A 26,924-nucleotide genomic window follows, 5' to 3' on the forward strand; every position below is an offset into this window, starting at 1 on the left:
AGGTGGCACCACCTTGAGCTGCTGGCAGTGAGTCTGTTCTAAGTTCCAGTGAGGGAGGCATCCGCCCACTTGGGGCTTCTGTCCAAGGTAAGGAGCACCTGTGAGTCTAACTGCCAGGCTCTGATGGGGGTCTCGTCTCTGTGGGACTAGAAAGTCCCAACAATCTGACCAAGGTAACAAGAAGTTAAAAGGACAGGGTATAAGAGTCAGACAAGAAAAAGAGTTAAAGAAACATGAGGCTGACAAAGACAGAAACCAGAGTCAGAATCAGAGCTGTGCTGTGAGACAAAAAGATAAGAAAAATGAAATGCTGGCCACAAAAGTCAGGAAAATTAGAAAACTTAGATAGTACCTGGCAACAAAAGAAAGCTTTTGGCTGAAGATCAACGTGTATACTGTAAAGAAAATGAGCACTGGGTGAGAGACTGCCCCAACAAAAAGAAGAGGAGCCCCCCTCATGATCAAACCCTTCACCTGTTCGTGGCTGAAAGTAAAGAGATAACAAAAGGGGTGCTAACACAGAAGCTGAGTCCTTAAAAGAGTCCGGTAGCCTACCTGTTGAAGCAGCTAAAAAAAGAGACTGTGTTTCATACTCCTCCACCGACCAGTGCAAAACAAGCTAAAAAGTTCCTGGGCACTGCGGGCTTTTGCAGATTGTGGATTCCAGTTTTGCTGAGTTAAAGAGATAAACAGCCCTTCGTATAAAGAAAAAAAAAAAGGGGAACAATCTTAGACGGCCTTAGATGCTCTTGAGACTGCCCTAATGTTGTCCCCAACTTTGGGACTCCTAGATGTGACTGAGAACAAAGGTATTGCCAAAGAAGTTCTTACTCAGAGATTGGGACCCTGAAAAAGACCTGTGGCATACTTGTAAAAAATTAGACCTGGTGGCTGTAAGATGGCCTGCTTGTCTGCACATAGTGGCTTCTGGTCAAGGACGCAGATAAATTGACTCTGAGACAAAACTTGGCACATGTCTTAGAAAGTGTGGTTCAGCCCCCAAGACCGATGGCTGACTAACGTTCTTGAAAACATTATCCAACTGTTCCCCTGACGGATGGACACATTGTCAGAGCTTTTTGTTGACTGAACGAGTGACCTTCGCTCCCCCTGCTGTCCTCGATCTCACTACTGCCTGAGACTTCACCTACTCATCATTGTGCTGACATTCTGGCAGAAGAAACTCATACTCGAAATGATCTGAAGGATCAGATCAGCCTTGGCCTGAGAGTTTGAGCTGGTACACGGATGGCAGTAGCCTGAAGGTTAAAGGTAAGCGGAAGGCGGGGACAGCAGTGCAGTGGTGGACAGAAAGCAAGTGATCTAGGCCAGCAGCCTCCCTAAAGGGACTTCAGCCCAGAAAGCTAAACTTGTGGCTTTAATACAAGCTCTATATATACAGACAAAGAGAGCTGTTGACATCTGCAGAGAAAGACCTAAGATGCTGTGGTTAAAAAAAAATCAGATGGACATCAGATGGCAAATCTAACCGCCCAGGCATCCTAAAGAGCAATGATCCTGACAGTCTGAAGACTATCAAGTTATAGACAAATTAAGACTGGTAAAAGAAACCCTGTATGACATAGTAGAAACTGAAAAAAGAAAACTAGTCCTCTCATGAGAAGACAGACCTGACATCTACTGAAAAATAGACTTTACTGGAAAAAATATGTGTATGAATACCTTCTAGTTTTTGTAAACGTTCTCAAGATGGATAAAAGCTTTTCCTTGTAAAAAAAACGAGACTGATCAGATAGTCATCAAGAAGATTGTTAAAGAAAATTTTCCAAGGTTCGGAGTGCCAAAAGCAATAGTGTCAGATAATGGTCCTGCCTTTGTTGCCCAGGTAAGTCAGGGTGTGGCCAAGTATTTAGAGGTCAAATGAAAATTCCATTGTGTGTACAGACCTCAGAGCTCAGGAAAGATAAAAAAGAATAAATAAAACTCTAAAGAGACCTTGACAAAATTAATCCTAGAGACTGGCACAGACTTACTTGGTGCCCCTTCCCCTTGCCCTATTTAAAACTGAGAATACTCCCTCTTGATTCAGTTTTGTTTTACTCTTTTTGAGATCCTTTATGGGGCTCCTGTGCCCATCACTGTCTTAAATGATGTGTTTAAACCTATGTTGTTATAATAATGATCTATATGTTAAGTTAAAAGGCTTACAGATGGTGCAGAAAGAAGTCTGGTCACAACTGGCTACAGTGAACGAGCTGGGTACCCCAAGGACATCTTACCAGTTCCAGCCAGAGATCTGATCTACATACACCTGCGTCATGCTGAGACCCTCAAGCCTCACTAGAAGGGTCCCTGCCTAGTTCTGTTTACTAATCTGCCTTATTCTGTTTTTGTTCCCATGTTAAAGATAGAGTAAATGCAGTATTCTCCACATAGAGATATAGACTTCTGAAATTCTAAGATTAGAATTACTAACAAGAAGAAGTGGGGAATGAAGAATAAAAAATTACTGGCCTCTTGTGAGAACATGAACTTTTTACCTCGGAGCCCACCCCCTCCCATCTAGAGGTTGTTCTCGGAACACTCCTAAACTTTTCACCCCAAAACTCCTCACCCTAAAGTTCGAACCCTCCCAACTAAAAACTGTTCCAAGAACATTTTTGAGATAAAGGCCTCCTGGAACAACCTCAAAATGAACCAGGTACTCCTTAGTTACGTAGGTTCCTTGATAGGACATGACTCCTTAGTTACGTAGATTCCTTTGGCAGAACTCCCTAGTGATGTAAACTTGTACTTTCCCTGCCCAGTTCTCCCCCTTTGAGTTTTACTATATAAGCCTGTGAAAAATTTTGGCTGACCGTCGATTCTCCTCTACACCACTAGGTGCCACTAGGTGTATGAGTTTCGACCCCAGAGCTCTGTGCTTTCATGTTGCTGCTTTATTTCGACCCCAGAGCTCTGGTCTGTGTGCTTTCATGTCGCTGCTTTATTAAATCTTGCCTTCTACATTTTATGTATGGTCTCAGTGTCTTCTTGGGTACGCGGCTGTCCCGGGACTTGAGTGGTCTGAGTGAGGGTCTCCCCTCGAGGGTCTTTCACCATCACCCAACAAAACCAAGATATTCCAATGGGGCTGTCTGTAGCTAACACATTCACAGATACAGGATATGTGTGTGTGCGTATTTATCTTTAGATTAAAGAATTATTTATTTTACAGTTATGAGTATTTTGCCTGTACGTGTGTCTGTGCCCCACATGAGTGGCTGGTCATCTTGGAAGCCAGAAGAGGGCATTGGATCCCCTAGAATTGGAGTTATACATGGCTGTGAGCCACCTTGTAGGCGATGGGAATTAAACCTGGGTCCTCTACAAGAACAACACCACGGATCCATCTCTCTATCCCAGTGTGTATTTACTTTTAAATGTCAGAAAAAGGAATCAGTAATACAAAGTTGAATATTTTTTGTTACTGTTACTTTTGGGGAGAAAGTTATGAACTTGTCTTGCCACGTCAGCTTCCCTGAACGCTGGTGTCATTGGTGTGAGCTTCTCTTTCAGGGTCTATGTACATCTGTGAACTTTATTTATTGTGTTTCTTTCAGTACTTGAAAATTTACATACTAAAATGTGTATTATTTTTACGAGAAACTATTTCTGTTCCCTCCCCCACCCCCTGGGTTGAAGTACTGAGGACCAAACTCATGGTTGTGTGCTAGAGTGTTATTACTGGATAACATTTCCAATCCTTCATAGCTTTTAGACGGTCTCACTAAGCTGCCTTCACTGGTTTTGAACACGTGATTCTCTATAGCTGAGATTTAGAAGCATGGGCCACCATGCAAGACTACTTGTGTTTTTTTTCTTTTTGTTTTTGAGTCAGGGTCTCTCAGAGTTCCTGGTTGGCCTTGAGCTTACTATGTATGTAGACCAGGCTGACCTTTGGTTCTAAGTACTAGACTTAAAGATACATGTCACCACATTGGTCTTTTATTTTACCTTTTCAATTATATTTTCTTTCTTTTTTTTTTTTTTTTAAAGATTTTATTTATTTATTATATGTAAGTACACTGTAGCTGTTTTCAGACACACCAGAAGAGGGCGTCAGATCTCGTTACGGATGGTTGTGAGCCACCATGTGGTTGCTGGGATTTGAACTCTGGACCTTTTGAAGAGTAGTCGGGTGCTCTTACCCACTGAGCCATCTCACCAGCCCCCTATATTTTCTTTTAAAAAATATTTTGTAAGTTATGCTTGTGCATGCGTGTGTATGCGCATGAGTTGCTGGACCTGAGTTTGCAGGCTGGTGTCTGATAGGGATGCTGGGAATTGAACTGGGGCGCTCTGGGAGAACACAAGAAACTGTATCTTGTTTTTTTTTTTTTTCCCGGAGAAGGGGCGTTCCAGACAGAGTAGGCCCCGCCCCAGGTCTTGGGCCCCGCCCTCCAGCAGAGGACACGCCTCCGCCACATTCAAAATGGCGGCCGCGCTGGCCCACTTGGGTGTTTGAGCACGTCGCAGGTCGCTCCACTCCAATCATGGCGGCCTCCGGACCGGCGGCGGCTGCGCCGAGTGGCGTTCTGGTGACATGTGGTCTGGAGCAGGTTCTGGAAGCGCTGAAGTTGCTGCTGAGCCCGGGAGGTGAGAGGACGAGTCTCGGCGCGGGGCTGGACCTGAGGCTCGCGGGGTCGCGGGTCACCCAGGCTCGCCCTGGCTGCTACCGCATGTTTCCCGCAGGCCCTCCCGGCATCTCCATCCCCACTCCCGGGAGCGCTTGGGCTCTGTGCAGTCTCACTTAAAACTTAAACTGAAGCTCCAGGAAAGGGCCTGCAGTCCGCTGACCGCTGATGCCGGCCGAGGTCCGTTGGGCGCCTCGCTGAGCAGCGGCTTCGGTCCACTGTTTGCTCCAGCACAGCCCTGACACAGGGACTGGAGACGCCTTCACACAGGTGTAATGTGATGTCCCAACCGCTTGAGGGCTCCGAGCCTGGTGTGCACGCTTGAGATTTGTACAAAATGCCAAGTGACCAGAGATGCCCAGCAGGGACGTTTTTTGGCTGAATTTGAGGAAGATTTTTAAGGGTTTCTGTTTTGGTATCAGAGGTGCACAGTCACCTTTAATCACTTGTTGAGTTAACTTCCCAGTTTAGTATTTGAAGAGACCTTGGGAATAGTGAGACCTTGCATTCTCACTGTTGAGTCCCAATTTGTGGTGGTTTGAACTGCCTCTGCCTCCCCAGTGCTGGGATTAAAGGCAAGCATGACCATTCACACCTCCTGCCCCTTTCTTTCTTTAGACAGGGTATCACTGTATAGTTAAGGTTTGTCCTGGAACTCACACCTCAAATCAGGTGGTTATATTAGAGGGATGTCCATGGACCTAGAACTCAGTTCTGCCTGATCTCCTTGTCAGACTAAGGCAGATTATTCAGAATAGAACTTCTGATGGCATCTGGAAACGTAGAAGGGTGTAAGAAAATAGGATCCTAATTATAAGCACAGCATGTCTGGGTGCGTGTAGAATTATCAAGGTAAAGGCAACGTGTGTGATTACAAGGTGAACACTCTCGGTCTTAAATGTCGACCCCCAAACTACAGCTGCAAACATTACAGAGTACTTAGTGGGACGTGAAAAGCAATTAGTAGTAGATGATTGCCTACTAAGCGCCAGTCCCTATAGTCCATTTACTTGTAGATCATTTAGTCCTCACAGCAGTCTCCTAAGTATTAATAGGCATTAATTTTTGCAGAGGAACATACATGTACATTGGAAATTGCCCAAAGTAAATCAAGTTCGTGACAAACCTCAGTTCCTTCACTAAAAGCTTGCAAAATATACTCTCTTGCCCCAATTAAGAGTCAACGGCAGGATACGTATTTTATTTATTTATGTTTGAATGCCTATTTCTGTGAGTGTATGTATGCTGTGTGCATGCAGTAGCCCACAGAGGCCAAAAGAGGGTGTCAGTTTATCTGGAACTGGAGTTACAGGCAGTTGTATCACATGGGTGCTAAGACCCAAACCCCAGTGCAGAAAGTGGTCTTGCCCAATGAACCATCCTTCCGGCTTCCACATTAAAAGGAAAAAGAAAAAAAGATTATTTTATTTTTTTAATAATATGTATGTGTGGGTATGTATGTGTGAGTGAAGTTATCCAGAGAAACCAGAAGTGTCAGATCTCCCTGGAGCTGGAGTTATGGGCAGTTGAGGCATCTGACATGGGTACTGGGAACTGAGCTTGTACCTTCTGTCTTTTAACTTACTAATGGAGAGATCCCTTGTTCAGCATTTGGCAGTCGTAGCTATTGGGTTGGTTTAGTTTTGATTTGTTTTTTCCCCCAGTTTTGAGATAGGGTCTCATGTACCCCACATAATGAAGGGTAATCTTGAATTTCTGTACCATATAATGAACTTAAATTTCTGATTCTTTTACCTCAGTCACCTGAATGCTGGGATTACAGGCCTGCAGTGTCACACTGGTTTATGTAGTACTGGGGCATCAAACCGAGGGCATCTTGCCTGCTGGGCAATTAGTCTACCAGCTGAACTACATCCACACCACTGTTTCCAAACACTCTTGTTTGGAAGGGGAAAAAAAATAGTATGCTAAAATTCTTCGTTTTTAAAGAAGGTTTATGCTATATTTATTTATGTGTATGCGTGTGGGTGCCCATGGAGACCAGAAGAGGGCACTAAATCCTTTGGAAATGGAGTTATATGAGGTTGTGAACCCTTTTATGTGGGCGCTGGGAACTAGATTCTGGTTCTGTGAGAGGGCGCTAAGTGCTCTCTGCTGCTGAGCCATCTCTCCAGCCCCCTAAATTATTCTATGTTGTGTATGTAGACTATTGTGTACTGCATGGATCTGGATGTGGCTTTTTTGTTCTTTTCTGTCTTTTTTCTTTTCATTTTTCTTTTTTTTTTTTGGTATGACTTTTTAAAGAGAACGTTTCATGTTATAGCCCAGGCTGCCCTGGAACTCTCTGTGTAGTGCAGGCTGGACTCAAACTAATGGCAATAACTGCCTCAGTCTCCTGAGTAACTCGGTTACAGGTGTCAGTCTCCTGCGTAACGGGGTTACAGGTGTGCACCACCAAGCTGGCTGTTTCGTTCTTTTGTTTTGGTGTTGGGGATCAAACACCAGGTCTGTGCTTGCATATGCTGTATCAGGTTTAGTTTACTCCTGCAGTGTGTGTGTGTGTGTGTGTGTGTGTGTGTGTGTGTGTGTGTGTGTGTTTGGGATAGGGTGTAGCTCTGTGCCCTTGACACCTGCTTTATAGAACAGGCTAGCCTCAGATTTTGGGGATTTGCTTGCCTCTACCTCCCAAGTTCTCAAGTTTGAGTGCCTGTACTGGTCATCTGGATCTTTTTTGGTGAGGGTAGACCCCCTCTATCCCCGGGTTTGGGTCAGGGTCTTACTCTTTAGCTAAAGCTAGTCTAGAATTTACTGTGGAGACTAGGCTGGCCTTGCAGCAGTCTTTGTGCCTCATTGTCCTGAGTGCTGCGTTAACAGATGTCACCACTATGACTTCCTGTAGTAACATTTTAAAGGAGAAATAACTGGTAAAGTGCGGCATTGCTTTATATGTTTAATATATGTTTAATCTCTTTTTTGTGTGTGATGCTGCAGATCAAACTGACATATGTACCTGTGTACATCCCCAGCCCTGGCTCACAGTTACTGTACTAGTCAGTCAGTCAGTCAGTCAGTCAGTCAGTCTATTTATCTGTCAACTTGACACGACCTAGGGTCATTCGCTAAGAGGGACTCTCAGTTGAGAAAATGCCTCCATCAGATTGGCCTGTAGTCGAGTCAGCGGTGCATTTTCTTCTTTATGATTGATGTGGGAACGCCCAACACACTGTGGGCAGTGCCTGGGCAGGTGGTCCAGGGTTGTATAAAAAGGAAGGGAAGCAGCCATGGGTCACAAGCCAGGAAGCAGCATTTCTCGTGGTCTCTGCTTCAGGTCCTGCCACAGCATCCCTAGATGCCGTAAGCCAGAGAAACCCTGTCCTCCCCAAGCTGCTTTTGGTCTTGGTGTTTGTCAAAGCAGTCGGTGCAAACTAGCGCGGTTATTGGGGAATTGTTTTCTCCTTGCAGACTTCTTGACATGGGTCCTTCATGCCACATTTTGAGAACTGCTACTTTAGCTTCAGTGTTGGCGTATTTATTGTTTTATTGTGGTCTAATCCCTCTACCAGCAGGTAGGAGAGCGAGGAGGTTAGAGGGGAGGGGTGTAAACCTTTATAGGCTGCTTCCTGCTGGTTAGGGCTGTTGGGTTCCTTGGGCAAGTCCGGTCTTCAGTGTCATATCTCTAATTTCTGTCAAACTGCAACAGTATCTAGGAAAAGTGAGGGTGGGGGAGGGGAGCAGCAGCCACCTTCTTCTTCACCTCCCACCAGTCCTGGGGCTCTGGTATTTATACTTTCTCCAGAATCCCCAGAACTAAACCATCTGCAGCTGACAAAGATCATGCCCCCTCCTAGAGCATTGAGACAGTCACAATTAACGGCTGTAGACAAACTGAAGCAGTCCCATATCCCACACCAGGGATTAAACAAAAAAATATATTCATATAACATAACCGAAATCAAAATTCTCAGAACTCACCAGACATGGTGCCTCTAATCCCAGCACTCAGGAAGCAGAGACCAGTCTGGACTTGAAACAGCAAGACCGTGTTTCAAAGCTAAGCTGGTGCTGGGGGGACGGATGTGGGGTTTGCTGCTGAAGAAAAAGAGGAGCCAAGCCAGGTGGCCCATGCCTTTAATTTCAGCACTCTGGTGGTAGATGGGGGTGGATCTCTGTGAGTTCAAGGCCAGTCTGGTGCTCAGAGCAGTTCCAGGGCAGCCAGGGCTACACAGAGAAACCCTGTCTCAAAACAAACAAACAAACAAACAAACAAACAAACAAAAACCAAAATAAACAAAAACAAAAAACCAAAGAACCCACCAAAACAAAAACAAACACCCCAACCCCCATCAACCAAACAAACCCCTCCCCAAAAAAAGGGAAGGAAAAAAAGAAGCGAACATTTTGAGGTATTTTATTTCATCATATGGCCAGTAGAGGGCAGTGAAGACTGCAGTATCACAGGTCTCCAGCACTGCACTAAGCTCTTGCTTTAATCACTGTCTGTTTGGCCACGGAAATGGGATAAAATCACAGGGAGTCGTGTAGAGTCGTGTGTGTGTGTGTGTGTGTGTGTGTGTGTGTGTGTGTGTGTGTGTGTTTTGTTGAAATGGGATAAAATCACAGGGAGTCGTGTAGAGTCGTGTGTGTGTGTGTGTGTGTGTGTGTGTGTGTGTGTTTTGTTGCTGTTTTTAAACTACCCCAGGATGGCCTGACACTCATCATCTCCCTGCCTCTGCTTTCCAAATGCTCTGATACACTTGATTACATCTTGTGGTTTAGAGAGAAAGAGGAAATTGAGAAAATTTCCATATGCCTGCTTCATTACCCACCTGAATCCCAGGTCTGTTATTAGTAATATGTTTTAATGTGGTGAAGAATGTTCACACATGGTCATTAACCCAAATCTATGGCTTACATTAGGTCAGTCTTCCTGGTGTACAGTTTGGGTAAATTAGATTGAAATTTTTTATTTCATTACTACTGTGTGCGGGTGTATGGTCATGTTGGCATGGGCACATACATGCCACCACCACATGCGTGTGAGGTCAGAAGACAATTTGCAGGAGTCGTTCTCCGCCACGTGGCTTCTGTGGAAGGAGCTCAGTTTGTTTTCTCCCGCTGACCCACCTTGCCAGCTATAGCTGTGTGTCTTAAGGCTTGGGTTAGAAGCAGTGTTCAGTGGCAGAACTGTTACCTAGCATGTGCCAGGCCCTGGATTCGATCCTCAGCACCTCACGAATGACTCCCCCACAAAGAGAATATTTGATCTGCCTAACAGGCTTATAGTTAGCACCTCCAGTTTTTCCCTTCTTCACTGGCTGGAGTGGGCAGTATGCTCCACACAGAAGAAAGTATCATTTGTTTTCTTTGCTTGTTTTTCCCCCCCTCTCCCTTCAAAAGGATCAGGCTCAAGTTCACTACAGAACACAAAGCACGATGTCCTGCTGCAGACTCTAAAATCTAACCTGTCTGCGTTGGAGGCCAAGTTTCTGAAGGATGCTCAGTGGAAGAAACTCAAAGCCCTAAGAGATGAACTTGCTGATAAGGCTGAATGGCCGCAGAGCTCCGAGGATATCACTTGGAGTTTCACCTCTCAAACCTTGTTGCTGCTGCTGTGTCTGAAGGAAGTCCTGGCCCGCCTCGTAGCTGATTTCAATCCTGGCAAACCTAACCCCAGGACTCCAGAAGCCGCCCCTGCCCTCAGTCCAGATACACTCAGCGTCTCCCAACAGAAGACCTTCCAGTCTGTTCTGCAGTTTGTAGTCACCTTGGGCGTCTGCCCCTACCTCATTCCTGGCGTGGGAGTCCCTCTGAGAGACAGGACTGAGTTTGGAGCTGTTGTTCAGGATGTTGTACGTCTGGAGGCTGCCCCCCATGCCACCCGGAGACTGTACATCTGCTGCAGGGTCCTTCTCGACCTGGCGCAGCATGCATCTCTGGGGAGCTTGATTTTTTGCCGCCATTTTGGGGATATTGCAGCAGGTCTGTGCCAGCTGGGATTCTGCCCAACCAAAAGAAAACCACCAGGACCTGTGGAAGAGGTAAATGTACGGCGTGGGTGGGGGTGGGTGGGGGGAATATGAATGCTGGGGTGTATTTTTGTGTCAGGTTTCGAAAGGCATTTCTTATTCTTTAGAAATGAGCTGATTGAGGGCTGGTGAGATGGCTCAGCGGTTAAGAGCACTGACTGCTCTTCCAGAGGTCCTGAGTTCAAATCTCAGCAATCACATGGTGGCTCATGACCATCTGCACAGCTACAGTGTACTCATATGCATAAAATAAATAAATAAATCTTAAAAAAAAGAAATGAGCTAATTGAAAGATATAGAATTTCTGTCTAGCTGGGCGTGGTGGCACACGCCTTTAATCCCAGCACTCGGGAGGCAGAGGCAGGTGGATCTCTGAGTTCGAGGCCAGCCTGGTCTACAAAGTGAGTTCCAGGACAGCCAGGGCTATACAGAGAAACCCTGTCTCAAAAAACCAAAAAAAAAAAAAAAAAGAGAGAGAGAATTTCTGTCTAATGCCAAGCACACCCAGAGTTGTAACCTGTAGTCTTTTGGGAGAAGGGGTATGGAGGCTCCATTCTTTGGGGGCTAGCCTTCTGCACACTTTGAGAGCTGTCATGTAACTGTTTCATCCGTCTGTATCATTCTGTGGGACAGCTATTTTAGGCTGTTTCTTGGAACTTCTATTCTCCCTGCCCCCTCGTTTGGTTTTGTTTTGTTTTATCGAGACAGGGTTTCTCTGTGTAGCTGTGGTTATCCTGGAACTCAATCTATAGACCAGGCTGGTCTTGAACTCATAGAGATCCGCCTGTCTCTGCCTCCCAAGTTCTGGGATCAAAGGTGTGCACCACCCGACTTGTTTCCGTTTTTATTTAACTTATTTTTTAATTTATGTGTATGATGTGACTCTGTGAGTGTATATGCCTATGTGTGCAGATGGCCTTGGATCCTTTAGGAACTGGAATTATAGGTTACTGGGTATGGGTGCTGGAAACCAAATTTAGGCTCTCTAGAGAAGAGCAGCAAGAGCTCTTTATAGTTATCTCTCCAGTCCTTTATAAAGTGAATATAATAATATAAGCCTTAGAAGATGGTGGACAGGATAATGATGAAGTGCTTTAAGTACCTAAACCAGTTCCCCCTAGTGCTAATTCAGAAAACTATTAGAGTCGTGCCTTCTTTCTCAGGTGGTCAATGATAAAGGGTGAGCAGCTCAGTCCCTGCTTATTGTATTGGATGTTGGGGAGGGGGTGTCTGCGCTCATACCACCTGAATGCACTGGATCTTATGTGCTAGTTGGAGGCTAAGCAAGGTTGCGCCTGGTTAATACTTGGATGGGGGGTACTGGAGGAACGAGCCTATTCCTTGCTGTCACTCAGTCAGTGCGCAGCTGAGTAGCAGTTGGTATCTGGAGCACAGAATTTGTGTGGAGGATACAGGAGCGTGAGACATTGTCCTAGTTAGCTACAGCTGACAACTTGAAGCAGCCCACTGTCATTTAAGGATGTCTCAACTCAAGGATTGCCCAGGTAAGCTTGGCCCCTGGTGACATCTGTGGGTGAGGGATTGTCTTCATTAACAGTTGATGTGGGAGGGCCCGCCCCACCCACTGTGGGTTGTACCATCCTTGGGCAGGTGGTCCCAGGCAGTATACAAAAGCTAGCGAGCAGAGACCTCTGTGGTAAACACAGTCCTCCTCTGTGGTAAACACAGTCCTCTGTGGTAAACACAGTCCTCTGTGGTATCTGCTTTAGCTCTCCTGCCCTGCCCTCCCTCAATAATGGACTGTGACCTGGAAGTGTAAGCCAAATAAACCCCTTTCTCCTCAACTTGTTTTTGGTCAGTGTTTTGTCCCAGTAACAGAAAGCAAACCAGAATAGACATATTCTTGCTCTTCATATAACTCAAGCTCACACAGTAATTGAGGAGTTAAGATTTATAAATGAGACTCCATTGTGTCTCTAATTTGTGGGCCAGGCTCAGAAGGTAGCCAGAGAAGCTGCTATTAAAATATAAATGGGTCAGGAGTCATCAGCCCTGGCTCACTCCTCCCTGTTCACTGCCCACCCTTGTTCTTACTCCTTTGTGTTCCTTAAAATAACCCTCCTCCTCCTCCTCTTCTTCCTCCTCCTCTTCCTCTTCTTCCTCCTCCTCTTCTCCCTCCTCCTCCTCCTCCTTCTTCTTCTCCTTCTTCTTCTTTTTCTTCTTCTTTTTGACAGGGTTTCTCTGTGTAGCCCTGGCTGTCCTGGAACTCACTCTGTAGACCAGGCTGGCCTCGAACTCAGAAATCCTCCTGCCTCTGCCTCCCAAGTGCTGGATTAAAGGCGCACTCTGGTCTACAGAGTGAGTGCCAGGACAGCCAGGGCTGCACAGAGAAACCCTGTCTCGAAAAACCAAAAGAAAAAAGGAAAAGGAAAAGGAAAAGGAAAAGAGTACCCAAAGTAACTTGCATCCTCTTTGAGAGTCAAGTTCTGAATTCATGAAAAAACAAACAAACAAACAATAAAAAATAAAAAACCATCATCAGAGCAAGAGATGAAAAGTCAAAATATGGGAGTGATGGTAGGTAGGTGATGGCTCAGTGGGTAAAGATGTTTACCATGCACCCCTGGTGACCTGAGTTTAATCCCCAGAGCCCACATAAATATACAGTTCCACAGTGAAGTAAAAACATCACCACTGTTGCTCATAAAGACAAAGGTGGAGGGGGCTGCAGAGATGGCTCAGAGATTGAGAGCACTAGCTGCTCTTCCAGAGGTCCTGAGTTCAATTCCCAGCAACCACATGGTGGCTCACAACCATCTGTAATGAGATCTGGTGCCCTCTTCTGGTGTGCATGCATATATGCAGGCAGGACACTGTACATAATACATAAATAAATTGATTTAAAAACAAAGGGCAAAGGTGGAGAAGAGATCTCTTAAATAAAGATGGAGCTCTCCCAGTGCCCTCTAGTCAGAGATACTTACTGCTCATCCAGTCTTAGGAGCCCTGGAAAACTGTGGTGCCTGCGGTCTCCCCCACGGCAGGGGATCCACCTCTGCCCTGTCTCACTCCCACGGAGAGAAGAGGAGCATCCAAGCGGCACTCACTCACTGGACAGTGAGCGGGTATATCCCACCATCATCAGCAAGGAAATCACAGCTCCTGCCCAGAATGGAGGATCGAGGGATGGAGGGAGGGCCATGAGTGTTCACAAAGAAGGAAATAAGAGGAAGCCTTCCTCCTCTCCACTCTCAAGCTGTGCTAAAACATTACCTTCCATTCTCTGCTTGGTCTGTATTCCAAGTCAAATGCGCATTTCTTTTAGGTTTTAACAGAAGAGGAAAGAACCTTATCAAGGCGGGCCTTGCGAGACATCTTGGATCAAGTCTATCAACCATTGGCTGTCCGGGAATTACTTACCCTCCAGGGAGGACCACGCCAGGTACTCAGGCCTTGGGACCTGGTGGGTGAGTTGCTGTGTGGTGTTGTCTCCTTTGTCTGGAGACTTAGCTGTCTTTAGTTTCCCATAAAATCATCTAGTTGAACCTTGCTGCTGCTGTTGCTGCTGCTCTTCCTCTTCTCCTTCCTCATCCTCTTCTTCATCTTCCTCCTCTTCCTCCTCCTCCTTTTTCTAGTAGTGGTAATAGTAGGTAGTAGTAGCAGTAGCAGAAGCAGTAGTATTTTGTAGATAAGGTTTCACTATGTAGCCCTGATTGACCTGGAACTCTCACAAAGATGTGCCTGTCTTTTCTTCCCAAGTGCTAGGATTAAAGGCATGTACCACCGCACATAGCCTGTATTTACACTTTGTTTCTTTGGTGTTTATCTTTTTGTCATGTTTGTCTCTGTACCACTGTGTCTAGTGTCAAAGAGTCCAGCCGGGTGTGGTGGCGCACGCCTTTGATCCCAGCACTCTGGAGGCAGAGGCATGCGAATTTCTGAGTTTGAGGTCAGCCTGGTCTACAAAGTGAGTTCCAGGACAGCCAGGGCTATACAGAGAAACCCTGTCTCGAGAGAAAAAAAAAAAAAAAGAGTCCAGAAGTGTGGGTTGGATCTCCTGGAGTTAAACTGGTGAAGGGTGGTTGTAAACCGACATGTCGGTGCTAGGAATTGAACCTGGGTCCTTTGGAAGAGTGGATAGTGCTCTGAAGTGCTGAGCCATCTCTCCAGACCCCTACAGGCTAGTTTTGAATTTTGATTGCTTCTGTCTCCTAAGTGTGGAGATTGCAGGTATAAGCCACTATACCCTACTCTTAGTTTATTAGACCATCAAGTGGTATTTATAAAACAAAGTGACATTAAAATTCAGGTTAATTTAAGACTTTTTGTTAATGGGATGATGCATACTTTCTCAAGACTACAATCATTTTTTAAAGGCTTATGGCAATTTAATGTGAAACATACACACACACATACACAGAGACACATATATACACACACACATACACATAGACACACACACATACACACATAGACACATACAGACACACACAGTCATGTGTATTTTTGTTTTGTTTTTGAGACAGTCTTAAGTAGCCCAGGCTAGTTTTGCATCTGTGGTCCTGCTGCCTTCTAGCTCCTGACTGCTGGAATTCTAGGTGTGTATATTATGTAAGCCCCTATAAAACTACATAAGCATACATATATTTGCTTTTCTATAATTATAAAAAAAGATTTATTTTATTTGATGGGTGTGAATGTTTTGCTTGCATGTGCACCATGTCTTTTTTAGTGTCTGCAGAGGTCAGAAAAGGGGCTTGGGTATCCTGAAACTGGAGTTGTAGATGTTTGGAATTGAACTCAGGACCTCTGCTAAGAGCAGCTAATGCGCTTATGCCGTCTAACTACCTCTTTAGTTCATATACTTGTTTTGAGACAAAGTCTCACTCTATAGTTCAGGCTGGCTACTCACTATGTAGCACAGGCAGGCCTTAAATTAGTGGCTCTCCTCTTGCTTCAGCTGCCTAAGTGCCAGGAGCCATTATGCCTGGCTTTGGATCTTTTTATTTGTGATGAACCCAAGAGATTGAACCCAGGTTCTTGTACATGCTAGGTAAATAGTCTGTGGTGGAGGTGGTGGCAGAGGTAGGGAACACTTTTAATCCCAGCATTCAAGAGGCAGAGGCAGGCAGATCTCTGAGTTTCAGGCCAGCCTGGTCTACAAAGAGAGTTCCAGGATAGACAAGGTTACATAGAGAAACACTGTCTCAAAAGAAACAAATAAACCCAAAAGAAAGAAAGAAACAAACAAGCAAAAAAGACCCCCCAAAATCCTAGTCTACCACTGAGTTACATTGTTAGCCTCTGTATTAATTTTAAAATTACACTTATTTGTTTTGTTGGGAGTAGGGTGTGTATGCCAGATCATGCAGGCCATGGGGTGCTTGTGGAGGGAGATCCTGCAGCAGCTAGCAGGAGTTGGGACTCCCTGTCTACCATGTGGGTGCTGTGGCTCAAACTCAGGGCGTTTTACCCTCTAGCCATCCTTTTGGTCTTGAGTTTTTGTTTTTTAATTACAAAATTTGGCTATTGAACAATGTATTTTCTGACAGAAGTATTTGGATACCTTATGCTTTGATTGGAATCATTTGAGCTCAAGAAATTTAAACCAGAGCTGTTACTATAGTTCTCAGCATCTTTGTTTAGAAAACATTCTAATATATATTGTTGGCATTAAGATGGCTTATTTTTTCCTTAAGAGAGTTTTGATAACTTACCAGGCTGGTCTTGAGTTAGGCCTGTAGCCTAGACAAGCTTTGAATTTGGGAATCCTTCTGTTTTAACTTTTAAAATAGCTAGGATTATGGGCCTGTATCATTAGGTCAGCTTAGTTTTTCTCTCAAAAATAATTATTGGAGAGACTGGGTGTGGTGGTGCATGCCTTTAATCCCACCGCTTAGGAGGCAGAGGCAGGTGGATCTTTTGTGAGTAAGACTGTGGCTCAGTGGTGGGGGGCTTGCCTAGAACTCACAAGGCCCTGGGTTCACTTACCAACACTTAAAGGAGAGAGTAGGGGGAACATTGCACATGTACCTGCCCCCTCTGTGTGGAGTGTGTGGTGTATGTGTGAGATCAAACATGGTCCTTGCACATATTAAATACATGATGTACCACTGAGCTACATCTCCAGCACAAAAATGAAAAACAGTGTCTTCAAACCGTATGTTGCATTGATGCTCAGTTTATCCTTTCCCCTTTGATTATCAGCCCTGTACAGATGTGAAGACACAGCTAAGGTGTCGGGCCCAGGCCCCAGCATGGCTCCGCCGTCTATGTGGGCAGCTGCTCTCTGAGAGGTTGATGAGACCCAACGGCGTTCAGGCAGTAGTGCGGGGCATTCTGGAAGGAGCAGGTGGTAAGAAGTAACATGTTTCTGTTACTTTGGTATCGGTTTCCCTTTGGGTTAGAGTCAGAGGTAAATTGCTGCCCTTTGCCTTGAAATTTCACTGAAAGCTGGCGGTAGAGCTCAGCCTAGCCCTCTTACCTGGCATCTCTGAGGCCCTGCATTCTCAAAGGCATGCAGATGGCGGCTGCTCTAAGAATACGATGTTTCCAAGTCAGCTGTGTTGGCACATGCTCTGATCTCCCAACTCAGGGCTCTTGAGAGTTAGAGGTTAAACTGGGCTACATTCTACTAATGAGAAACAGTCTCAAAACAAAACAACATGGAACAAGGAAAAGGATCAGAAGAGATGGCTTAGTGGTTAAAAGCACTGGCTGTTCTTGTCCAGAACCTGGGTTCAGTTCCCAACACCCTCATGGTGGGGGTTCAAACCGTCTGTAACTCCAGTTCCAGAGGATCGTCTAGCCTTATCGGTGCATGTACATCATGCAAGCTAAACAATTATACAAATGATAGAAAATAAATAAATCTGTGAAAAATGAACTTCAGTTCATATTTCCTTCTGCCTAAACTTAAAAAAAAATGCTTCTTAGGGCTACTAGCAATGAATCCTTCTTTTCTCTATGTAACCCTAGATGGAACTCTTTATGTAGACCAGGCTGGTCTTAGTTTTGTGACATGTCTCACCACACCTGGCTTTTTTCCCCCTTTAGAGACAGCTTCCCAAGCACTGGGATTGGAGGCATGCACCACCACACCCAGCTCAGAGTTTTATTTTTTTTTCGGGGGAAATTTTTTTGGTGGGAGGTAGAAGAGATTAAGAGAGGGTATGGGGAGGACTTTGATAAAACAACATCTTATATATTTATGAAATTAAAATAGAATAAATAAAATATAAAAAATAGTGTTTCTAGCAGAGAAAAAGAAACATTTCTTATTCCAAATTTTAAGGCCACTCCATCACTTAGCACTTTTGTGAGGACTGTTGTGAGCCTTTGATGTCTCTTTCCATGTGACAGCGGGCGCGGCTGGTGGGAGCGATGCTGAGGCCACAGCTGCCGACTGGAGGAAGTGTGACTTGATTGCAAAGATCCTGGCCTCTTGTCCCCAGCAGTCCCTTTCCCCAGAGAGCTACTACAAGGACATCTGCCCGCAGGTAAGTCATCTTGTTACTGCTGATCCATCAAGTGTGTCTGCTCATTCACACACAGGGCAGCGAATGCTCCGAGACTGAAGCACAAGCAGTGTAGTTTTTCATTTCACTATTTAGTGGGCAGCCGTAGGCTAAGACTGGCTCAGAATTTGATGCACTACAGCCCAGATTGGGAGTGATGCTCCTGCTGTAGCGTCCCTAGTGCTGGGGTTACTAGTGGAAGGCGCTGTGCCTGGTGGGGCCAAACACCAGTCCTGCCACTTCCTCCTGCGTGCACGTGCATGTATATGCCCACACCATCCTGTGTCCTGGAGCTAAGGGTATTTGCTGGTCAGTTGTCAACATGACACAAACTAGAGTGACTTGAGAAGAAGAAGCCTCAGCTGAGGAACTGTCTCTCTCAGCCTGGCCTGTGTGCATCTGTGGGGCATTTTCTTACTAATGATTATTGTGGAAGGCCCAGCTCACTGTGGGCAGTGCCACCCGTGGTCATCAGCTGTATAAGAAGGCAAGCTGACAAGCCAGTCAGTAGCATTCCTCCTTCCTCCCTGATTTCTGTTTCAGTTCCTCCCTTGGCTTCCCATGAGGAAGGACTGTATAACCTGGAAACTATAATAAACCCTTTCCTTCCACAAGGTGCTCTTGGTCAGAGTGGCCTACCACTGTAACAGAAACCAAACTAGAACAAGGCAGTTGGGAGCTTCCTGGTGTGGGTGCTCTGGTCCTCTGCAAGAGCAGTCAGTGCTCTTGACTGCTGAGCCAGCTCTCCAGCCCCACGTCCTTCTTAATAATAAACACCTGTGGACGAATACAGCCTGATTGTTAGGTTTGAGAATGGCAGTGACTCACACTCCCAGAGTTGAGGACGTCAGGGCAGGTAGATCTCTTGAGTTTGGACTGTACTGTTGGGGGAAAAGCCTCATCAAAATTTCATCTGGTTGTCTCTTTTTTCCATGTTTTTAATTTTTAAATTAAAATGAGCTAAGTGTTAAATGAGTTAAGTTAACTTGGTAACAATTTAAAAAGAAAAAAAACTATACTGGAGGGTTGGTTGACTTAAGGGTGATTGCTACTCTTTTAGAGGTCTCAAGTTTGGTTGCCAGCACCCATCTTAGGCAACTCACATAACCCTGTAGCTCTCGTTCCAGAGAATCTGACATTCTCTGCTAGCCCCCAAGGGCATGCACGCACACACACACACACACACACACACACACACACACACTAAAAATAAATCTTGGCCAGGGATGCTGGCACACACTTATAATCCAAGCACTTGGGAGGAAGAGACAGATGGGTCTTTGAGTTTAAGTGGTATACATATATGTGAATCTCTGATCCTGGTAATCATAACAAGTTTCAGGCCAGGCAGAGTTATACAGTAAGACCCTGTCTCAAACTACCAGCTGCCTACGTCCCCCAAAGCAAAAAACAAAACTGCAAATTGCCACCATTAACCACCACCAATAGCTTGTATCCTTTGATGTTTGGTTGTTAAAACAGTTCTGTCAACTCAGTATTCAGTAGTCTCTCAGTGACTTTATAATTTTGGCTTAAATAAATGCTTTGGGAGGCTGGTGAGAAGGCGTAGCAGTTAAGAACACTGGTTGCTCTTCTATAGGACCCAGGTTTAATTTCCTGCTCCTACATAAGGACTTGCTCTCAGGAAGTCCAGTCTCAGAGCATCCATCACTCCTTCCTCGAGTCTGTGGCAAGGCATGCATATGGTGCCCATAGCACACATGCATGGGAAACACCTATAACACACATGCATGGGAAACAACCATGACACACATGCATGGGAAACACCCATGACACACATGCATGGGAAACACCCATAACACACATGCATGGGAAAAACCTATGACACACATGTATGTGAAACACCCATAACACATGCATGGGAAACACCTATGACACACATGTATGTGAAATACCCATAACACACATGCATGGGAAACACCCATACATATTTTATCGTTTATTTCTGTTGCTGTTGTTATTTTGCTTTTTTGAGACAGGGTTTCTCTGTGCAGCTCTGGCTGTCCTGGCACTCACTCTGTAGACCAGGCTGGCTTCAAACTTGCAGAGATCCCCCTGCCTCTGCTCCTGAGTGCTGGGATTAAAGGAGTATGTAACCCTGCTTGGTTCTCATACACATTTTAAAAAATTAAAAACTATCGTTTCCCCTTTTATTTACTGTTACTTTTTGTTGTAGATTCTGGACTTATTCCACCTTCAAGATAAATTGACAGCACGGCAGTTTCAGAGAGTGGCCACTACCACCTTCATAACTCTGTCCAGGGAGCGCCCAGAACTGGCAGCAAAGTATTTGCTTCAGCCCATGTTAGCACCTCTGCAGCGCTGTTTGAGCACAGCAGGTAAGGGAGCGAGCTGCAGTGTGCCTCCTTACCGTGCAGACTTAAAGGATTAAGTCTGGGGTCTTTCTATCCTCAGTTTTCCTTCTCCCTCCTAGCTTTATACTTGGAAAACTACTTCCCCCAAGTTCCAAGAGGAGAGCACTGAGTCCCTCGGACACACTTCCCCAGTTACCAACTGTTCCCATTTTGGTCCCGTTTGCTTCTCTCTGCACACATGAATGTAGTTTTTTCTGGAACGCTGAGAGTTGATTGTAGACGTGATGACACATCACTCCTAAATCCTTCAGCATAAATCCTCAAAGAAAGATGCCAGCTTCTGTCTTTTAAAAAAAACTTTAAAAACAACCGTCCAAATTTCAAAAAGAACCAGCCAGATAGCTCAGTGGGAAAGGTGCCTGCTGCCAAGCCTGAGGACTTGAGTTCAGTCCCCAGGACCCAGCTGGTAGAAGGCAAGAAGGAACTTCTGCAGGTTGTCCTCTGACCTCCTCACGTGGCTCGTGGCAGGCAGGTGAGCAGGTGCACAGGGGTGCACATACAAATGAGTCAATGTCGTTTTAACAGTTAGAGAAAGTCCATAGCATTTTGCCTGCATGTATGTCTGTGCACCACATGCATGCAGTGCCTGAGAAGGCCAGAAGAGGGCATCAGATCCCAGGAATTGGCATTAGGAATGGTTGGTAGCCACCAAGTGATTGTTGGAACAACCTTGGTTCTCTGCGAAAGCAGCAAGTTCTCTTTTCCACTGAGCCTTATCTCTAGCCCTAATTTTAGATTTTGGTGACAAAGTTATGCTATAGAGCAACAGAGCACAGAATGGCTTTGCGCTGAAGACAAAAGTGCTCTGTCTTAGAACTCATTTTTCCTGAACAAGAGTAACATCAGTAGCGTCAGAGGTTCTGTGAATATCACATGTAAGTGGCATGTCATACAGTGGTGACACTCATCTTCTGGTTCTACCTGCACTATATTACTAATAAAACCTTGCTTTATTAGTGTCTTCTATTCAGAAAAGTAATGAGTGGGGTTAATTTTATTTATTTTCCAAGAGATTCCAGAGAGTGACATGGTGCCAGGAGCTATTTTGGTGACTGAAGAGGAACTTAGTCGGTGTGTTGAAGATGTGTTTAAGGTTAGTAATTCAGGTCGCTGATGCTGCTAGTTAATGTTCATACTTGACGGCCTTTTGTTTTTGGAGGCTCTGGACTTTGAACACAGGCCTTCTGCTGGCAAGCACTGTACCACTGAACTGTGTCTGTAGCTTTGCCTCATAACCAGTACTTCCAGGATTTGAATGAATAGGGGCTAGATGGCTCAGCGGGTGAGAGCACAGAGGACCTGGGTCCGTTCTCAGCACCCACATCAGGTGCCTCTCAACTGCCTCCCTCCAGTCCCGGGGGATCTCATGCCTCTGGGCTACTCAGGCACCTGTACCTGCACACACCCACATATGCAGGTGTGCACACAAATACACATAATTAAAGAAGGAAAGAAGATAGTGGGTCTGACTAGCTGGCCCTGGAGGTAGACGCCTGTAATCCCTATGCTCAGGAGGATCATTGTAAAGCCAAAGCCAGCCTGTTTGCTATAGTGAGTTCTAGCTTCTAGGGCTTCACAGTGAGTACTGGCTGTCACCATCTCCTTTCCCTTCCCTACTGCTATGTCTCTATGTATTTTATTTATTTTAAAAAGATAACATGTTATGCTTCATCAGTGGACAGAGGTTTGGTTAGCTTATGAATGGCAACATTTAGCCACTTATTTCTGTAAAACGGAAAGGAAGGAGGAAGCTGTTGTCACTGGAAGCTGAGACTGTGGTAACCACCATATACTGCTCGTTTTTGTACCTTTTTACTGCTAACGTCTGTTGCATGATATACCACATTTCTGCTTGTTAGTTGGTACACATTTGGATGTATAGTACATTTTTTCTTTTAACAGCTTTACTGACATATGCATACAGTTTGTACATTCAGAAATATAAGTAGCAGTCAATGGCATTAAACTCAGATTTGTACACGCGTCACCATCATTAATATTAGAGCATTTCATTGCCTCAGAGAAACTCCCGGAACTGCTTAGCTCTCACTCCTGAATCCCTGCATCACCACTTCCCAGTCCTCTGGGCCTGGAGAGGGAACTGTTTGCCTGTATTCTGCCTCTAGATCCACCTGTTCTAGACATTGCCTGTAAATCATGGTGAACAGTCTGATCTTTGTGACTGGCTTTTTTCATTTGGTATGTTTTAGTGCCATTCTATATCATATCATAGCATGGATCTTTCTGACTACCGAATAATTCTTGATTGTATGAGTAGGCTGCATTTTTGCTTAGCCACTCCTCAGCTTTTATGACTAGTGCTGCTTTGGACAGTTCATGTACACATTTCCGTATGTGCTGTGGTTAGGCTGTGGTTTGAGAGGATCCCCCAGGGTTTCCTGTGGTGGAAGCTTTCTCTTTAGTGTGGCAATATTTGGGAGGTGTTATGGAATCCTTAAGAGATTGTGCCTAGAGCCAGGCAGTGGTGGCACACGCCTTTAATCCTAGCACTTGGGAGGCAGAGGCAGGTAGATCTCAGAGTTTGAGGCCAGCCTGGTTTACAGAGTGAGTTCCAGGACAGCCAGGGCTGCACAAAGAAACCCTGTCTCGAAAAACCTAAAAAAAAGAGATTGTGCCTAAGTGTGAGTGGTGGCACATGATTATACCCTGGCATTTGGGAAGCTGACGCAGGAGGATTAGAAGTTCCAAGTCATCCTCAGCTGTGTAGTGAGTTAGAGGCCAGCCCGGGTACATGGGACCCTATTTTAAGAGATAGAGAGGGAGGGAACACATGCACACACACACACACACATATATATATATACATAGACATATACACACACACTCACACATATACACACACACTCACACACGCACACACACGAAAGAGAGAGAGAGAGAGAAAGAGAAAGCTTGAATGTAATGAAAGGCAGATGGGTAAACTGAGGCACAGAGAGAGAGAGAAAGAGAGAGAAAGCTTGAATGTAATGAAAGGCAGATGGGTAAACTGAGGCACCGCTCTCAGAAGGTATTGATGGAGTTCTATGGAACCCTGGCTAGCTCTTAGAGAGGGTTGTTAGGAAAGAATAGGCTGTGCCCTCCCTGGTGATCTCCCAGTCACATGTCCTCTGTTGTTCCACTGTGTGCCTTACCCCATGGAGCTCTGCCCCCCTCTCCTCGGGGCCAGCACAATGCTGTTGGGACCTTCAGTTTCCAAAAGTGATTGCTCAGAACAAAACAAGACCAGAGAGAGGGCTCAGCCGTTAAGAGCACTGCCTGCTCTTCCAAGGGACGTGGCTTTGATTTCCAGCATCCACATGGTGGTTCATGACCATCTGTAACTCTATTTCAGTGGATCTCAACCTACCAGTCACAGTCCCTTTGGGGTTGAACTACCCTTCCACAGGGTCACCTAAGACCCTTGGAAAATACAGGTACTTACATTATGTTTCATAACAGTGGAAAAATTATAGTTATGAAGTAGCAACAAAAATAATTTTATGCTTGGGAGTCACACAGCATAGGAACTGTATGAAAGGGTGAAGGCATCAGGGAGTCAGACTGCTCTAATGCCAGGAAAGCCAGTGCCTTCTCTGGGTTACCTCAGGCACCAGGCGTGTACATGGTACACAGATAACAAAATGCAAGCAAAACATGCATACACGTAAAATAATCTTTTTAAAAGTTAAAAAAATCCAAACAAAACCTCCAAACTCCTGGGCTGAATGTTACAGTTCATGCCTATGACCCAGCATTTGGGAGGCAGAGTCTGAGTTTGAGAGTAGACTGGTGTACGTAACGAGTCCAAGGACAGCAAGGCTGCATATTGAGACCCTATCTCAAAAAATAAACAATAGCTAGGTGCTGGCAGTGCACTCCTTTAATCTTAGCATCTAGGGTCAGAGGCAGGTGGAACTCTGTGAGTTTGAGGCTAGCCTGGTCTACAGAGTTTGTTCCGGGTCAGCCAGAGTACACAGTGAACCCTTGTCTTGTAGAAAACAAGAACTCTGTAAGCCTTACCCAGTCATGTGCATTTCATTATAGTATCACGGTTTCTGCTCTCCTGGATAAGTCCTAGGGACAGGAGGGACTGCTGGGTCTCTGGTTACTCTGAGGGAACTGTCAGCCTGCTTTACCCTTCTCCTAGCAGACTGTGAGGGCAGAGTGGATGTTTATTTTGATGTTTTAATTTTTAATTTATTTTTTATTTTGTTGTTGTTTTTAAGATTTATTTTGTTATATGTAAGTACACTGTAGCTGTCTTCAGACACTCCAGAAGAGGGCGTCAGATCTTGTTACAGATGGTTGTGAGCCACCATGTGGTTGCTGGGATTTGAACTCAGGACCTCTGGAAGAGCAGTGAGTGCTCTTAACCACTGAGCCATTTCACCAGAGCCCCTAATTTTTATTTTTTAAGACAGGGTCTGATTGTGTAGCCCTGGCTGTGCTGGAATTCACAATGTAGACCAGGCTGGTCCTGAACTCACAGCGATCTACCTGTCTCTGCCTCCTGAGTGCTGGGATTAAAGGCATGTGCCACCACGTGTAGCCCCCAGAGAGTGAATCTGAAATCATTGTCTTTCATGTAAGTGGGTGAATACGTTGGCTGTGTTTAAAATTTTACATGTGACACTAATAACTGTAGCTATAAGTGTGAGACCCCGACTTAGAGCGTTTCTCCCTGGAAGGTGAAGCCCCTGGACGTTCCCCAAGCTTGTTTTCCCCGCTCTTGAAAAATACAGCTAGAAAGCAGCTCTTTGTTCTCTATAGCCAGCAAAAAGCCTTTTTGTTCCTATACTTTACAACCAGAGATGCCTGCCTTCCTGTGCCGAGGACACGGAGATAAAAATTCAGAAAGAACTCACTCCCCACTCCTGCCTTGTAAATTTCACCAAGGACACTCGGAATAGAAGAACTCTTCCCAACTCCTCCCAACTCCTCAGCTAGCTGTTAAAAGCCCCCTACAGTCACCGTTCAGGGTCGAACTCCCCTGCCCTGCACGGTGGAGGGACTTCATCCTCAGCTAGCTGATAATAAAACCTCTTGCAGTTTGCATCAGGTGTGGTTTTCTTGTTGGGGTGTTGGCCAGCTCATCCCGGGACTTGAGTGGAGGCCCAGCATCGGGGGTCTTTCAAAGCTGCTCGCTTAAAATTTTGAAAGTCAGCCAGGTAGTGGTACCTTACGTCTTTAATCCCAAAACTTGGGAAGCAGGGGCAGGTGGATCTCTGTGAGCTTGAAGCCAGCCTGGATATTCCAGGATAGCCAGGGCTACACAAAGGAACCCTATGTCAACCCTCCTTGTGCCCTCCTCCCCTGGTCCCATATCCCTACCAAAAAAACTTTCAAAAATCAGCTGTGCATGGTGGCTCATGTCTTTAATCCCAGCACTTTAGAAGCAGAGGCAGGCCAATCTCTGTGAGTTCAAAGCCAGCCTGGTCTACAGAGTGAGTGACAGTTCCCTCCCAGCCACTGCCACACAGTGGGACTCTGTATCAAACCTCGCTTCCCCAACCAGAAAGAGAAACAAATAACAACAGCATTAAAGACCGTCTCCATGAGGAGAGTAAGTGCTAAGTGTGGCCTACACTGTAGTGAAGGCACGGGGACACTGCAGACAGTTATCGCTCCCTACGAGGACTTGGCAGCCCAGCTGCAGTTGGAAAACAGAGGAACTGTGTTTGTTGGAGGAAAATGGTAAACACTGTGTGGAATTTAGCAACAAAGGCAGTGTAATCTTTATTAACATTCTGCTAATGCTAAATTATAGTGTACCGTTTACACGCAGGAAATGAGGAAGACATCTGGAAAGCGTGAGTTGATCCAGCCACTCGATGGGTAACAAGAGGCTGTTTAGTTTCCAAGAGGCGTCTGGGAACGTTTCCAGCTGTTTTCTCTCTCTTCCTTCTGTGAATGGATTTGCTGAGATAAAAGCCACACAACACACAGTACACTCATTGGAAGTGGACAGTTCAGGGTTGTGCAGCCGTGGTCACAGTATAATCGCAGGAAGTCTTCTCCCCAAGGGAAGCCTCCCAGCCTTCCCAGCATTCTTCACTCCAGCCCTGAGCAGCGCTATTCTACTTCCTGTGTCTGTAGACTCTCCCACAGGAGGCCACACAGAGTGTGCTCTCAGCAGGTCTTTCTCCCCCTGAGGCAGGATCTCCCCACTCGTAGTCCAGGCTAGCCTTGAATGATTATCGTCCCATGCTCTTATCCATCCTTTCCTTTTCTATTTTGTAAATATAGAATACATTTTTATAGTGACTTTAACGTCTGTCTTCTAATTCCTTTAAATCCTTTACATTTTTTTCTGTGTTTGGACGTTTTGCATGCATGTGTCTGTGTACCTCATGCACACAGCACCCTCAGAGTGAGTAGAGAGCATTGCATCCCCTGAGTCTGCAATTGTAAATGGTTGTGGGAATT

The 26,924-nt window shown here is 45.4% G+C and overlaps 1 protein-coding gene across 1 annotated transcript in view; it reads left to right on the plus strand.

Moving 5' to 3' along the window:
• Positions 1 to 4,411: 4,411 nt before the first annotated feature.
• The window catches only part of Tango6 (transport and golgi organization 6), a 168,372-nt gene continuing 145,859 nt past the window's right edge, over positions 4,412 to 26,924 (plus strand). Inside the window, exons 1-7 of the mRNA NM_173037.1 lie at positions 4,412 to 4,599; positions 9,996 to 10,636; positions 13,911 to 14,027; positions 16,793 to 16,940; positions 17,948 to 18,084; positions 20,300 to 20,462; positions 21,509 to 21,591. Coding sequence (NP_766625.1) covers positions 4,497 to 4,599; positions 9,996 to 10,636; positions 13,911 to 14,027; positions 16,793 to 16,940; positions 17,948 to 18,084; positions 20,300 to 20,462; positions 21,509 to 21,591 — 1,392 coding nt within the window. The 5' untranslated portion in view covers positions 4,412 to 4,496. The remainder of the gene's footprint in view (positions 4,600 to 9,995; positions 10,637 to 13,910; positions 14,028 to 16,792; positions 16,941 to 17,947; positions 18,085 to 20,299; positions 20,463 to 21,508; positions 21,592 to 26,924) is intronic.

This window comes from Mus musculus, chromosome 8, assembly GCF_000001635.26.
Source record: "Mus musculus strain C57BL/6J chromosome 8, GRCm38.p6 C57BL/6J".
Lineage (NCBI taxonomy): Eukaryota > Metazoa > Chordata > Mammalia > Rodentia > Muridae > Mus > Mus musculus.